The sequence below is a fragment of the Macrosteles quadrilineatus genome, unplaced genomic scaffold (assembly GCF_028750875.1).
Source record: "Macrosteles quadrilineatus isolate MER2022 unplaced genomic scaffold, UCM_ALF_1.0 Scaffold_5__1_contigs__length_97177068, whole genome shotgun sequence".
In the NCBI taxonomy this organism is placed as follows: Eukaryota; Metazoa; Arthropoda; class Insecta; order Hemiptera; family Cicadellidae; genus Macrosteles; species Macrosteles quadrilineatus.
The window spans coordinates 75,878,285-75,893,003 of NW_026542598.1; the positions used below are offsets into that span (position 1 = coordinate 75,878,285).

General features: G+C 35.2%; 1 protein-coding gene across 2 annotated transcripts in view; it reads right to left on the reverse strand.

The window, feature by feature from the left end:
* Nucleotides 1-55: 55 nt before the first annotated feature.
* Nucleotides 56-14,719, reverse strand: part of LOC128994082 (PR domain zinc finger protein 5-like) — a 30,322-nt gene continuing 15,658 nt past the window's right edge. The window contains exons 1-3 of one of the 2 annotated variants that reach the window (XM_054418320.1): nt 13,624-13,907; nt 10,846-11,145; nt 56-5,528 (exon numbers count right to left, since the gene is read on the reverse strand). In XM_054418320.1, coding sequence (XP_054274295.1) covers nt 2,796-5,528; nt 10,846-11,142 — 3,030 coding nt within the window. In that variant the 5' untranslated portion in view covers nt 11,143-11,145; nt 13,624-13,907 and the 3' untranslated portion in view covers nt 56-2,795. Of the gene's footprint in view, nt 5,529-10,845; nt 11,146-13,623; nt 13,908-14,719 lie in introns of those variants that run through there. The other variant, XM_054418319.1, reaches the window with a different exon arrangement.

A 14,719-nucleotide genomic window follows, 5' to 3' on the forward strand; every position in this document is an offset into this window, starting at 1 on the left:
GATGTAGCACTTGCTGACATGGTCCTGTCCCCCCCCCCCCCCCCCACCCTGTGACATCCCTGTGCAGACAGTCGGGCCTGCTGCCATTACGAGGCCAGTGAAAATCTCACTCTTTTACATGTTTCCCTACCTTTGTACGATTGTATTTTCATGTGAATCTTACATTGTTTTACTCTCTGCATTAGCTGGAGGATTAAAATTTCTAAACAGTTCTTAGTGAGGTGGTGTTATAACAACAAACATAGAGGAGTTGCAATAATAAAACTTTATCATTAAGTCAGGAATATTTTTATTTTGGGTTGGGAACAAACTCCCAGTAAGGAAACAATAGTCAATCATTTCTTCTGCGGCATTTACTTTAAAATGTTTTAATACTTCAACAGTCTCAAAAGACAATTGTTTCAAATGAGCGCTGGCAGGTATTTTTTCCACAAGCGTCTAGGTATCCAGTGCAACTCCGAGGATCGTAGATCAGAACACTCCCCACCACCGCATTATGTCGTACGCTTCCGAATCATACTGGCGCATCAGCATAGCCTAACTGTTCGCAGAAAATTGTTATCTCTATCACTGTCGCTGTCAAAACGTATCGTTTGTAGGATAAATTTAAATTAAATATAGTTAAACTGTCATAACCTAACCAAACTTGCTGATAATAAAAAACTCAAATGAAGGTTTACTAATCGAAAAAACAGTTCTGCTCTAAAAATAAAATTATAAATGTCTCAAATTCAATTTTATAATTATAAAATTAAACTGTCATAACCTAACCAAACCAACCAAACTTGCTGATATGAAAAAAATTGTTGACAAAAAGTTAGTGCTACCAGCGGGATTCGAACCCGGCACCTTCAGATTATCAGCCCAACATGCTATCCACTACACCATTACGGCTCATGACTCATCTCTGTATCGTTGCGGTAATGGTTGACGTCACGCCATCGCCACGGAGCGGTTGTGGGGGGTTTTACGATCTGATCCACGATCCTCGGAGTTGCACTGGCTGCCTAGACGCTTATAATTTTTCCTGCTCACCTCGCAATATTTTAGGTTGTGAATTAACTAGTGCACAAACTAGCAAAAGAATTTCTGTTTACTTATTTTTTACCAATAAACCCTCCATTCTAAAGACAATATAAAATTAACAATTACAAATTCCTAGAAGGGATTCAACTAAGTGTCTTTAGATGACACAACAAGGATTACCGGTGCAGCAAAAATGTAAGTAATATTCTAAGGCTAAAGTTTGCTCAATTTTTTAGATAATTGTTTTTAACACTAATTATTTGTTTTACTATTAATAATTATGTAATATTTAAATAAGATCATAACACTTTTTAATATCATGACATAAGCAATACGGGGCATGAGCACATGAGCGGAATGTGAACGCCAAGTCATATCATTCACCACTTCGTGATGAATAATAAATGAACTGTTAGTTTTATCGAGAATTTTCTGGACTAATTATTAAAGTAAAGCTATAAATAAACATTTTCTCGTTAAAGTTTATTCTTATCCCAAAAATAAAAAATTGCCATTCTTAAGTGACTTTTTAAAGTTCAAAAGTTAGCAATCCTTGTTCCTTTTCTTTGTTTATAAAATATTTATTACTAGTGATAAATAATATATTTTTTACCATCAGACTTGGTTTTTAGGCAGTTGACAACTATATGAGTTTCATACAAACAATTGAATTGTGAAAGTGTAGGGAAGCGTGTAAATGAGCGGTATGTAAATGGGCCGAGCACTGGACCGACCCATGGACAGCCACAAGGCAGTGGAACCACTTTGCTCTAAGAGCCAGCCCCTGTATTCTATAGCCCGCTACTAAAACCTGGGAAGAGCCGCTGGTCCCATAGATGGGTTGTTCACTTCAGTACCCATCGAAAATGATTGCAGAACAGTTAAAAAAATATCCAAGCAAAACACATTGCTTAAAAGTTAAAATCAAACCAATAGAATCCAAAATTCAATATAAAAATAATAATCATGATAAGAAACATCTATAACTAAGCAAAAGTCCATTTTACTCAATACCCATCAAATAGTAAATTGAATTATGATTTTGTATATACATAAACAAAATATTTCTATCAATATGATTATGATGCTATGATTACTGTACAAAAGACAATGATTACAACTGTAACTCGATCCTTTCTTAAAATTATTAAAAATAATTGTATATACATGTAAAATCTAATGCAATGTAATACAAGTGTACAAAACCAATAACTATTTCATCGCCCTTAAACTAATCTCTTTTTTAATGTAAAAGAACAACTTTCAATAGAAAAGTTATATAATCTATACACAACTTTAATTAAGTTAAATGACATAAGTTCGTTCTTACAAATCTTATTTTCATATAGGTATATATCGGATTTTGATTTCAAGAAATGTTAGTTGATAACTTTCACCAAACAAATCTCAAATAAATATCAATATATTAAACTATATTTGTATGTAGCCCTTTATCAGAATAATGCCTTATTATTTTATTCACGGACTGTATAAAAGTAACTATAGTTCGGCCACTTAGAAAACGACCTGCGCGCTAATGCTAAACTAATGCTGGAGGATGTCGCTTTCTAAGCGGCCGAACTATAGACCTGTATCATTAGGTATTTAAAATTATATTTCATAGTATGTCATTATTTTTGTTTCCTTTTTTGATATTCTACACCTTACATTCAAAAGGTTCAACAATTGATTAAGTTGAATACAGTTTTCAATTTAGAGATCAATAAGGCACCTTAAATTATCAGAGATTAACACTATTTACTTGAAGTTTAAGAGACTTTGTTGTTGCATGTTTTCATGTGCTCTATAAGTTTCAGTTTTGATTGAAACCTTTCTTTACAGGATTTGCATTGAAAGAGAAGAGGGTCTAAATGAACTCTTCTGTGTCTTGTGTGAGAGTCGTAATAATAAAATCCCTTTCCACAAACCTCACAAAAAAACTTCTTTTCTTGTAAACCAGAATGCTTTGCAGAATGCTCCCTCAGACTGTGATACGACTTGAAGGTTTTGTTGCAAACTTCACAAGCCGAGTTGTTAGAACCGTGAAGAATCTTGTGGGTCTTCAGCGCTTGTTTTGTTTTCACAACTTTTCCACAAATATTACATTTAATAATGTTCTTATTCTGCCTCAAATGTTTTTTTTCATGAAGAATAAGTTTCTTAATGTTGTCCTGCGACTTGTCACAATATTTACAATTTAGACCCGATCGGTGTGCAAACTCTACATGATTTTGGTACGTTCTTTCTGAAAAGAAATCATTTTTACACTTAGAACAACTTAAAGCTTTTTTCGTCTTCTCTCCGTGCTGGGAGGCTTTGTGGGATAGTAATGTTTTTTCAGTGAAGAAAGACTTTTCACACATGTTGCAATGGATCATATTTTTTCTGTGAATTGGCATTCCAGTATTCTGTTTCAATTCAGAATGAAAGGTTTGGATATGAGCTTGACGATGGATTTCATCGTGGCATTCTCGATCACAAGCAGAACACTTCAATCCCATAAAGTCTATTGAATGATTTTCTAAGTGATCAATTACTTCTTCTGGGCGGAAAATGTTTTCACAAATGTTGCAATAGTGTTGGACATGAGAAGGAAGATGATTCTTCACTTCTTCTTTGTCCTGTGAAGCAAAGTTACAGATAGGGCAGTTATAAGTCAAAGATAAAACATCTTTATTAGATACATCTTCACTGTCATTTCCTTCTCCAGTAAGGTCTTGAAGCTCTTTGAAGACTTTGTTGTAAACTTCATTTTCAACATTTGCATTTTTGTTTATCTTGCTCCTATTTTTATGCTCTGTCACTTGTTTTATAAAATTTTCACCTTTTTCGTTGAAATGAGCTCGTAAATAATGCAATCTCAAGTCTTTCACAAGGGTATAGAGTCTATTACAAACAGTGCATCTTGGCTTGGTTTGCAAAATTTCATGAACAGTTTTGTTGTGTATAGTGAGGTGTTCTGGGTCCAAAAACAACTTTTCACAGAACACACAGATGCCCAGTGAGTTGCAAGTGTGTACTGTGTGTCTGTGCATGTGGGTTACATATCTATTTTGCTGAGGAAAGCTAACATCACACTCATCACATCGGTAAGAAGTCTTTGATGATGAACCTTTTTGTTTTTTCTTGCTTTCAAATTCTACACTAGTAGACGATACTTCACTGACACTAATTTTAAGGTTATCTGCCTTGGTTGAAGATTTCTTTACCGTTCTATTTCTCAACATAGTCTCTTGATTGGAAACAGAAGGTTGACTAGACACTTCAGAGCTTGCCACATTTCCTGTTTTATCCCTTGAATTTTCTACCCTTTTCAAATATTTTTTGGAATGGACTTTGTCAAAGTGACTTTTTAGCTGGACTATATTCAAAAATTTAAAATTGCAATTCTTACACTTTAACAGCAAAGACCCAGCTTTGTGACATTTGTAAGCATGAACCTTCATTGCAATTAATTTCTTAAATACAACACCACACTTCTTACACTGCATTGACATCTGTCTTCTGTGTGATTTAACATGTTTCTTTATAAATTTTAATGAAACTTTCCTGATTCCACAAAGGTTGCACTTGTAAGATTTTACTTTGACATTTCCAACTTTCGCTCTCACTTGTTTCTTAACTTTGGCTTTATCAGTCGTGGAATCAATTTCAACTCCATTAGTAGTAGGGGTGGAGGTTTGTTTTGGGAAACTTAAATTGCCACCTTCATGGGACAGTTTTACGTGATCTTGTACTGCTTCAAAGGAAGAAAATTTAGCTTTACAAAATACACAGGTTGGTTGAGAGGCCACATCTTTTTCATTCATATCTTCATTGACATCTGAATCATCTGACTCTTTCAAAGAGCTTCTAAAAACATCTTTTATTGTAGAAAGATTTGTGGAAGCAATTCCTTTATCTGCATCATTAGGTTTAGCAGCTTTGGCAGGGGAATGAAGATCATCATTAGCATCATCTTCAACCCAATCGTCGAGAAAATCCAACTTCATTTTAACAGATTCCTTTTTACGTTTAGTAGTTTTCTTCTTTGGACTTTTTGGCTGATAAATCTCATCGTCTGATGATTCAAGAGTTTGGATATCATCGTATTCTTCATCACTGACAATAATTTTATCATTGCCATGGTCTCTTTTGCAGTGTAATCTGACATCATCTTCATTGAGAAACACTTTATTACAGACACTACACTGAAAAACTATTTTTTTCTTTTTCCTAGGTGATTTTTTTTTATTCTTTGACGTTTTCTTTGATGTTGATTTTTTGCTGTTGGATTTAGATCTTTTGTTGGTTTGTGATGAGAGGTTTGATGAATTACTTACATCATATTTTCCAGCGGAATTAGCTTTTTTTGACACAGGTGATTGAAGTGTATCATGTTTTGGGTACATCCGAAGATGCATATTAAACTCCTTTTCATATTTTGTTTGATAATTGCAAACCTCACATTTGTAAAGGAGTTCTCTGTCTTCAAGTGTTGAATCATCGTATTCCACTTGCAACTAAAACCAAAACAAATAAGTTACAATTAGTGATTTTATTGTTTATTTTACAATAATATTACCATACATTAACATGATGTGTACTGTGTACATATTTAATTCTTGGCAATTAATTTATTATACTTGGAAGTCGCCCCATGGTCGATAACTCGATCAAAAATATGTTTATATTTCGTTATTATTTTGTCACCAGCATGGAACCCATAAAGGCCCATGTTAATTTGTTTTAAAATTTTAATTTATAAAGGGATTTTGCACATCTAGGAGCAAATATTTATTTCTAACAGTATGCTTAGATTTTCTGTGATAAACACGAGCTGAGGAAAAGGGGTTTCAAGGCACATGCTTGCCTATTAACCCTTCAACTGGCAGCGCCACAATAATAGTCACTTTTTGTAAGGTTTTGGTTAACTCCAAATAGAAGGTTAAAAATATTGTAAAATGGAATAATTTTTATACCCTTTGAGAGATGAGATTCTAAACATGCATTTTGTTACATAGATGAACTTTATCTCTTAAAGATATCACACTGTAATTGCGCACTAAAGAGAACTTACATTTTGAGCAAAATCACGTTTTATTCACTGAAATATATGATTATCTATATAATAAAGCATCTCCTTCAAAAGTCCTTGACTGTGCATTTTGGCATTTAATTGTTTAAGACTGCACCACTGGTGCAGATGTTATCAGCTTTTATTATTCGTGAATATTTGTCTGACTAACTAACCTCATTCTATCTTGACCAACGACTAACAAGTCGACTTTAAATGTGATTTTACTTGCATCGTGATTATACGTTGTAAATGTTAAGTTGGGATATTATTTATTGTGCTTTGACTGAAACGTGACACAACAACAACAAGTATCGTGAGTGTGATTTTATAACTTTGGATCATATTAACTAGTTGTACATATTTAGTTTGTAAACTGTTTTGTGCACAGACTTAGTAAATTTGAGGTCTGGGACATTTAGCCTGTTCTTAAACTTTTTGTCATAGTGACACACAATTTTGATCACAAATAAAATTTATGTAGGGGAATAAATTTCCTTTTATTTTATTTAGTTGGTATTTGGGTTTTATGTGTGTAAAAAATAAGTTACATGTTTGAATAAAAAAGATTTTTCTTAAAAATATTAAGGTTTATAAAAGTCATAAGGATGTATAGTAACGGTCATTTTGCATGAACAACTCTTACTTCATTTGATTTGTTTCCAATGTTATTGCCTTTACAAAAATGTGTTCTTTTACTACATTTCTTGAGAACACATTTTAGGCTTGTCACACACTAAGATCGGGCCAGTAAAATCGGAAATGGCATGCTAGACCAGGTAAATTCGGAAACCATTTTAAAGCCATGAGCTCAAAAGGAAGTCCCAAAACTGCATTTGTTCCGGTGCGTCACGTCTGGTCCGATAGGATTATTTCGGATGGGAAGCTATTGGCTCCCGGCAAGCTTAAGGGGCCGGAGAGCTCGCATATGTGCAGATGACTTCTACTCACCACGTGACAGCGACAGTAGGCACATTTTTATTATTGATGTTTCTAGGAAGGCACAGTGTGTGAGCCATATTAAGCCATATTTGGTTAATGTTTTAAATTTGAAGGTCAAAATCATGAAATTTGTCATTTTTCTGTTTTTGGGCCATAACTTTCTAAAACTAAATGGTAATTGAGATCTTTTTACATCTCCATGTAAGTAAACAAATTCCAAACATTTTTTATATATTGAATTTAACAAAACATTTTTGGTTCATGAAACAAAGTTTTACCTTCAAAATTCAAAAAGAATTATTTATATTTTTCTACCTAATGTCATACATATATGTCTAAATATATATTCTGCTGTCATTTTCAAATATTCTTCATTTCATTGTGAACAATTCAAGTATGTGGTTCAGTAGGTTTGTTTTATTGATTGAATATTTTTTTATGGATATTTGAAAATATGACTGCAAAATCACCAAAAATATCTTGCTACTATAGAGTTTACTAATTGCCAGTTGGATTGTTAAACTATGTAATTTTTATATTGTTTACGGTGATACATTAGATCAAACTGCTTAGTTATATTGAATCTTATTGACGTTTGTATTAATCAAACATTGACACACATTGTTTTATATAGTTGGTCCACAAACAAAATATGGTTTAGGAAGAGATTATTTGCATTAAATTGTAGGCTATTAAAATTTTGTAATATTGTGCAGAACACATCTGGGCTACAGCATAAAATGAAGTTTCCCTGTAACAGTGTAGACAAGAAAGTAAAAGTGCTTGCTTTCAAATTAAAAGGAAAACTAGTAGCCTAGCTGATGAAGAGTAGCTTATAGCTTATAAATAGAGTAGCTTTTGAAACAAAACAGAATATTTAAAATTGAGATTCAAGGCAGAAAAAGTTGATACCGTATCAATGATAAGACAAGTACAGTAGACTCTTGCTCATTTGGACTAATGTGGCGGACGTTCGGTCCGGATTACGAAAAATCCGGACTATCGAGTGTCGAGCAAATACAGTACTGTATATAGCCGTTTTTTAAATTTAGTTCCAGGTCCACAGTAATGATAGCCGGGCATATGCACTTCCACCGGTAATAATCTTTACCATAGACAAAAAGAATGAAATATAGACTGTCAGCCGTGCCGCGGTTGCCATGGTTACCATAGGTTCCGGCGCACACCGCTGTAGTTTACGTAGCGCGTACGCCGTAACTACCGTGGTGCTCCAAGCGGTGTGCGCCAGAACCTATGGTAACCGCAGCACAGCTGACGGTCTATATTTAACTCTTTTAGTCTACAGGGTGTCTACCAGATTTCTCAAATGGAATTCCCGACTTTTTCCCGACTTTTCATTACCATTTTTATATAAATCCCGACCAAAAACTCGGTCCATTTTCCATGTTACTACACCTTTCTCCGTCTCGCGGTCACGGTACCTTTGTCAACATATTATGTTGTCACTTACGACCCAGCGAAATCACTGACGATCGAAACGTATCACTTGCCAAGAAAATCCCGTATTAAATGTAGGGGTGTGTGAAGCAGCAAAACATTTCAACTCAAAGCAACGATTCGATTTAAAAAAATGTTGATGTAACACGATTCGAAGAAACATGGCATTTTTCTATTCATACTTGTCAGTGGAGTGAAATATCTGTTTTTAATCATACATTAGAAGAACCAGTATTTCTGGAAATATCAGTGAGCTTCTTGCCTATTTCATAATTTTTACTTGCAGCATCATGTTGTTAAGTATGTTACCTATTTTATTTTATTAATTTTATAAATAAAGATATGTATGGGTGTAAACAAATAAAAACCTTTGTAAGATTTAAATACTGAATCTTTCAATTGGTTTACATTGATAAAATAAAAGGATAGAATCAGAACTACAAGGTATACATAACTTCTTGTATGGCTAAGCAATGTCTCAGTGTATGCCACGTACTTGGATGGCAATAACCTGTATGGCTAAGCAATGTCTCAGTGTATGCTATGTACTTGGATGGCAATAACCTGTATGGCTAAGCAATGTCTCAGTGTATGCCATGTACTTGGATGGCAATAACCTGTATGGCTAAGCAATGTCTCAGTGTATACCATGTACTTGGATGGTAATAACTTGTATGGCTAAGCAATGTCTCAGTGTATGCCATGTACTTGGATGGTAATAACTTGTATGGCTAAGCAATGTCTCAGTGTATGCCATGTACTTGGATGGTAATAACTTGTATGGCTAAGCAATGTCTCAGTGTATGCCATGTACTTGGATGGTAATAACTTGTATGGCTAAGCAATGTCTCAGTGTATGCCATGTATTTGGATGGTAATAACTTGTATGGCTAAGCAATGTCTCAGTGTATACCATGTACTTGGATGGTAATAACTTGTATGGCTAAGCAATGTCTCAGTGTATGCCATGTACTTGGATGGCAATAGCTTGTATGGCTAAGCAATGTCTCAGTGTATGCCATGTACTTGTATGGTAATAACTTGTATGGCTAAGCAATGTCTCAGTGTATGCCATGTACTTGGATGGTAATAACTTGTATGGCTAAGCAATGTCACAGTGTATGCCATGTACTTGGATGGTAATAACTTGTATGGCTAAGCAATGTCACAGTGTATGCCATGTACTTGGATATCAATAACCTGTATGGCTAAGCAATGTCTCAGTGTATGCCATGTACTTGGATGGCAATAACCTGTATGGCTAAGCAATGTCTCAGTGTATGCCATGTACTTGGATGGCAATAACCTGTATGGCTAAGCAATGTCTCTGTGTATGCCATGTACTTGGATGGCAATAACCTGTATGGCTAAGCAATGTCTCAGTGTATGCCATGTACTTGGATGGTAATAACTTGTATGGCTAAGCAATGTCTCATCTCAATGAATAGCTTATATAATTAATATCAATCATTTGAATAATGTCAATAAGTTATATGGATACTGATAGTCAAAGTAACAGTATCAATGTAACAGTCAACTACGTATATGGATACTGATTCAATGACGTATAGACACTGATTCAAAAAGTTAATTGGATAATGATTCAATAACGAATATGGATACTGATTCAATACCGTATATAGATACTGATTCCATAACGTATGGATGCTGATTCAAAAACGTATATTATGGACACTGAATGCCCATGATTCAAATCGTTATTTTGATCATCACTGAATCGAATTGGAATTCCGATGCATTTTCGTTTCATCCCCCACCCCTCAAATGTAATCCCGTCCCAATGATCAGGAATATAAGATCCAGAACATTTTTTTTACAGTTTTGGGACCCGTTCATCCCTAATTTTGAAAGGTTAGATTATTCCCGTCTTTCGGCCGAAATTCATGACTTTTTCACGACTTTTCCCGACCTTTCAAAATCCCCGACTTTTTCCCGAATTTCCCGGAATTCCCGACTGGTAGACACCCTGGTCTATGTCTTTACGGCCGAATTTTGTTCCAGGTCCACAGTAATGATAGCCCGGGCATATGCACTTCCACCGGTATAATTTTTTCGTCCGAATTTTGTTCCAGGACCACAGTAATGATAACCCGGGCACTTCCACCGGTAATAATTTTTACCGCTGTGTTATCAGAATTTTTTCATTATTCAAGGTAGTCTCGGTCACCGTTTTGCTCGGATAATTGGACTTCTACTGTACTGTGCCGCTAAAAAAAATCACGATTGCCGATCCGGACTACCGGGAGTCCGGACAAGGCCGATCCGGATGAGCGAGAGTCTACTGTAACCTGAAGTATAAAATCACCTAGGCATTCAAAACGGGTAATGTATATAGGACCTACCTTAGTATCATCCTCGGTCAAGTTGTACTTGGAGTGAAGTAGTTGAGTGAGAGTAGACTTGACTTCTACCAATTGGAAGGAGAGTGAGTCCATCAGATTGAGGAGGTTCATGCATTTGCTGCAAACTGCGTCCCTCTCGCCCACCAACACCTCAAACTCGTCTCCGACCAGTTCTTGGATCAGATCGGCTACTGGGGCATTCCTCCTTTTTGTAGCAGTTACTTGTAACTGGTACTTCCATTTCTCCAATGGAATATTTTGATCACAGACGAAACAGATGTTGTCAATATCGTCCATTTTCTAAAATAGAACTAGGAAGATTAATGATATGAAAAGTCAAGCACATTATCCAATAAGTATCGAGTCAAACAGGAGTAGTGACTCGATACTTACTGTTTCTGCAATACTCGAGTAATAAACTTGGCAATTAGTTTTTTATGAAAATAATACAATCATAATAATTAAAGTACCGTATGTATGTAGTAGAATACAAAAATAATAAACAAGAATGAAAATAACAATGAAACCTCAATAAAAAGATTTTGTCAGAAAAGAGAGCCTACTTTAATATTTTAAACAATCACCATAGTGGCCTATGATTATTTTAAGTAGGTAGACGAAAACACTTAAAAAATTAAGAACATAGGCTAAGCAAAAGAACAAATTTGATTGCATTAGGCATGGATTAACTTAATTAAATAGGTTTTAACTTAAATCATAATTTCTTTCAGATACAACAGATATTTTTGGACTGAAACTAGGATATTAAAAATATGTTTAACTTTTTTATTTTACCTTGCAATCAAATTATTACACTTAAGTTAGTTTAAGTAGGGCAAGTGAAGTGTATGCCCAGAGCAAGTGGCCTTCCAGCTAATAATAAATTAGTTCATTAAACAAAATACCCCCCGCAGCATACCTGCAGACCAAGTGAATTTCCATTTATCGGGCTGGATTTCTACTTATGTATTCCCTTGAAATTGTCAGATTTATTTCCTATTGAAATAACACCAATTTATATGAGTACTTAGGTTTGAAAATTATATTTTTATCACTATTCTTATGCTAAATAATGTCCTGAATTCAAAAATTATTATCATTTTACTAGACTTCTGTAGTACGGTTTTTAATCTGTTGTCAAAAACAACCGAATTAAAATATATGATTATTTTTTATAGCCTAGGCCTATAACTTATTTATAGGCATGCACTGTGGATGCGTACTCTCTGATGTGGATTAACGTCCGCACGAGTGAGTACCGGTACTACGACTATCCGCAGTACTATCCTAATAATTAGACCAATTCGTATATACGAAGGCAAAAATGAGGTTCGGATTCCACTATAAACTGTAGGTCCCTTAGTTGCCATTTAGCTGTATGGGCTATTAATTAACAGCTGTGTCTAAGGAATATGTCGGCCTTAGTCACTAACAAGACTACAAGATCGCGCCACTCATCCTACACTCATCTCCATTCATTGGCTTAAAATACCTTCTTTGTATGGTCGCCATCTCATCAAAAAGTATTAAAGTACAGTAGACCCCCTCTTAACCGACCTTGCTTTGAGAGCAGTTCGGTTTAACAGCCACTTTCTAGGAATCTCGGCATTTCCGCTCGCACGCTGGGCGATGAGAACTGAACCATACGCTTATCTCCACAGGATATGACTAAGAATAAGTTATTTTGTATTGAAAACAAAAAATATAGCATAGCCTATTGTCAGTATGTCATCACCATTCGTAGCGCGAGCACATATAGTGCGTTACGATTTTGAGAACTGATTATCTTATCGCTGGAGTAGGCCTAAACAAACAATGCAACTTGTAGGGAGGGAAGGGGGGTTAACAACTCCAAGGTCAAGATAGTTTTTGTGCATCGAGCCTCCAGTGAGAGGCTATAAATAAACATCCTGTATCAAAATGGTTGCTTGTATCTTTAATTTCGACGAAAGGTTCTGTACTGTATTTCGATGGATTTGGAAAGCAACAATTAATACATTACAGTAGGCCTACTAAGTTTAAAGTTATTAAAATTAGGAATTTTTATTACTCTTGCCTAGTATTATAATATATTCCACTGAAAGTAACTGTGTTTTGTGTTTATTTGTGTACCTATTTCTATCAATACGAAAAAGGAGATAAGAGTACCGCTTATTTTATAAATAATGCAATTACGGCTTCAAAAAAATGATTATTTAATTCCAAATGAATAACTTAGCACTTCATTATGTTAAGATTTTAGAGATTGCACGTTTTAACCGACCTTTTGAGTTATCCAACCAAGGTTCGGTCCCATTAGGGTCGGTTAAGAGGGGGTCTACTGTATCGTTTGGTTAGTACTTAGGCCTAGGTTAACCATACCTAACTAACCAAATGATAATATAGAATGAAATGGGCTAATTGATAAGGCTATCGAATAATATTTCATTCGGTTGTTTAAGACAACAGATAACTTACGGAAGTGTACCCTATGCCTACACAAAGTAAGATGCACCAAGCTAAAATTGTCCTATTTTTAAAAGTTGAGCCTAGGCCACCATAACTGAATAACTTAGAAGGGTTGCACTTTAGTTTACGTCCTACATTTAAGTTACTTTTATAGCCTAAATTAACTAGGCTACCAGCTGATTCTTAGGCTAGGCCCTAAATAAAATGAAACTGTTCTAAACTAAACCTAACCTTAACCAAACTTCATTAAGTTATGGGAGTAAAGGTAAGACGTAAACTTAAGTGCAGCCATAAAAATTAAATAGAATAATTTAATAAATCATACATTACCACGCTTATAGAAGCCAAATTCTATAACCTTTCACTCGCTTGGGTAGGCTATGTTAGCACCATTTTATCAAGCCTACGTGAATAACCGCTCCCATTTTAGAAGCCATCACACTACACTAAAGAAAGAGTTGATAAATCCTTATGTTATTATGGAGACCAATGCGGCATAAATATCAACGAATGGACAAAACCACTGTACTCTTAACAAGATTTTAAAAACTAACAAATTGTACCGAGCCGTCGATAAATAAATTAATATTGTTCAATAATATAACCTCGCTAATCTACTGTGCTGAGGTAGTAATAGCAATAGCGTAAAAAGCGTAGCCACTAGCCAAGCCGGAGTTGAATGAGAATGAGCATTGAGCAATCCAATGAGATAGAGAAGAGAAGAATTAGGAATATAATATAACTGGAACTGGACTCGGGACTGAAGTCACTACTCACAACCATTGAAATATACCTCGCCTTGATTATAACAGGTGTCACTACTTTATACATTAGAGAAAAACGTGCCCCACTGTTTTTGCTGGTTTGTTTTCGGTGTTTCGTGTTGTTAGGTTGGCCGTGTGATCGGTCGGTGGGGTCGGAAATCGGTGTCCCAGGTCCAGGTCTTACCATGAGTACTACCAAAGATAAAACATACTCCCTTAGTAGATTTCTCATCCTTATGGAACAGCTGAAGACAATTTTATTGTTAGTTCATGTACGGTTTATGTAGAGGTCGTGTTTTGTTTACAATTTGTTTCCCGTTATTACAGCCATTTAAAACCTCGTTTAACCAAATAATACGATCTAATCATAAACAATAACTTGTCCCCTAGTTATATAACCAAACAGTAAAGCACAAATCAAGAATTTAACCCTAAAATAATGGAAACAAAGTTTCATCGACACTAGCACCTTTGTGTCACGTACATGAACTAGACACGAAAAGTTCTTTTCGTCTATGGAAAAACGTGCTTCAAAATTTACAATGGGATGAGAAGTCGCGAGCCTTTCAAGACCGGAAAATGCCGCGCTTCTGCGCATGCGCTAGTAACTGGTGGCGTAGCAGCAGCTATTTCAGAAAGTCACGGTCACTAACCACTAACTA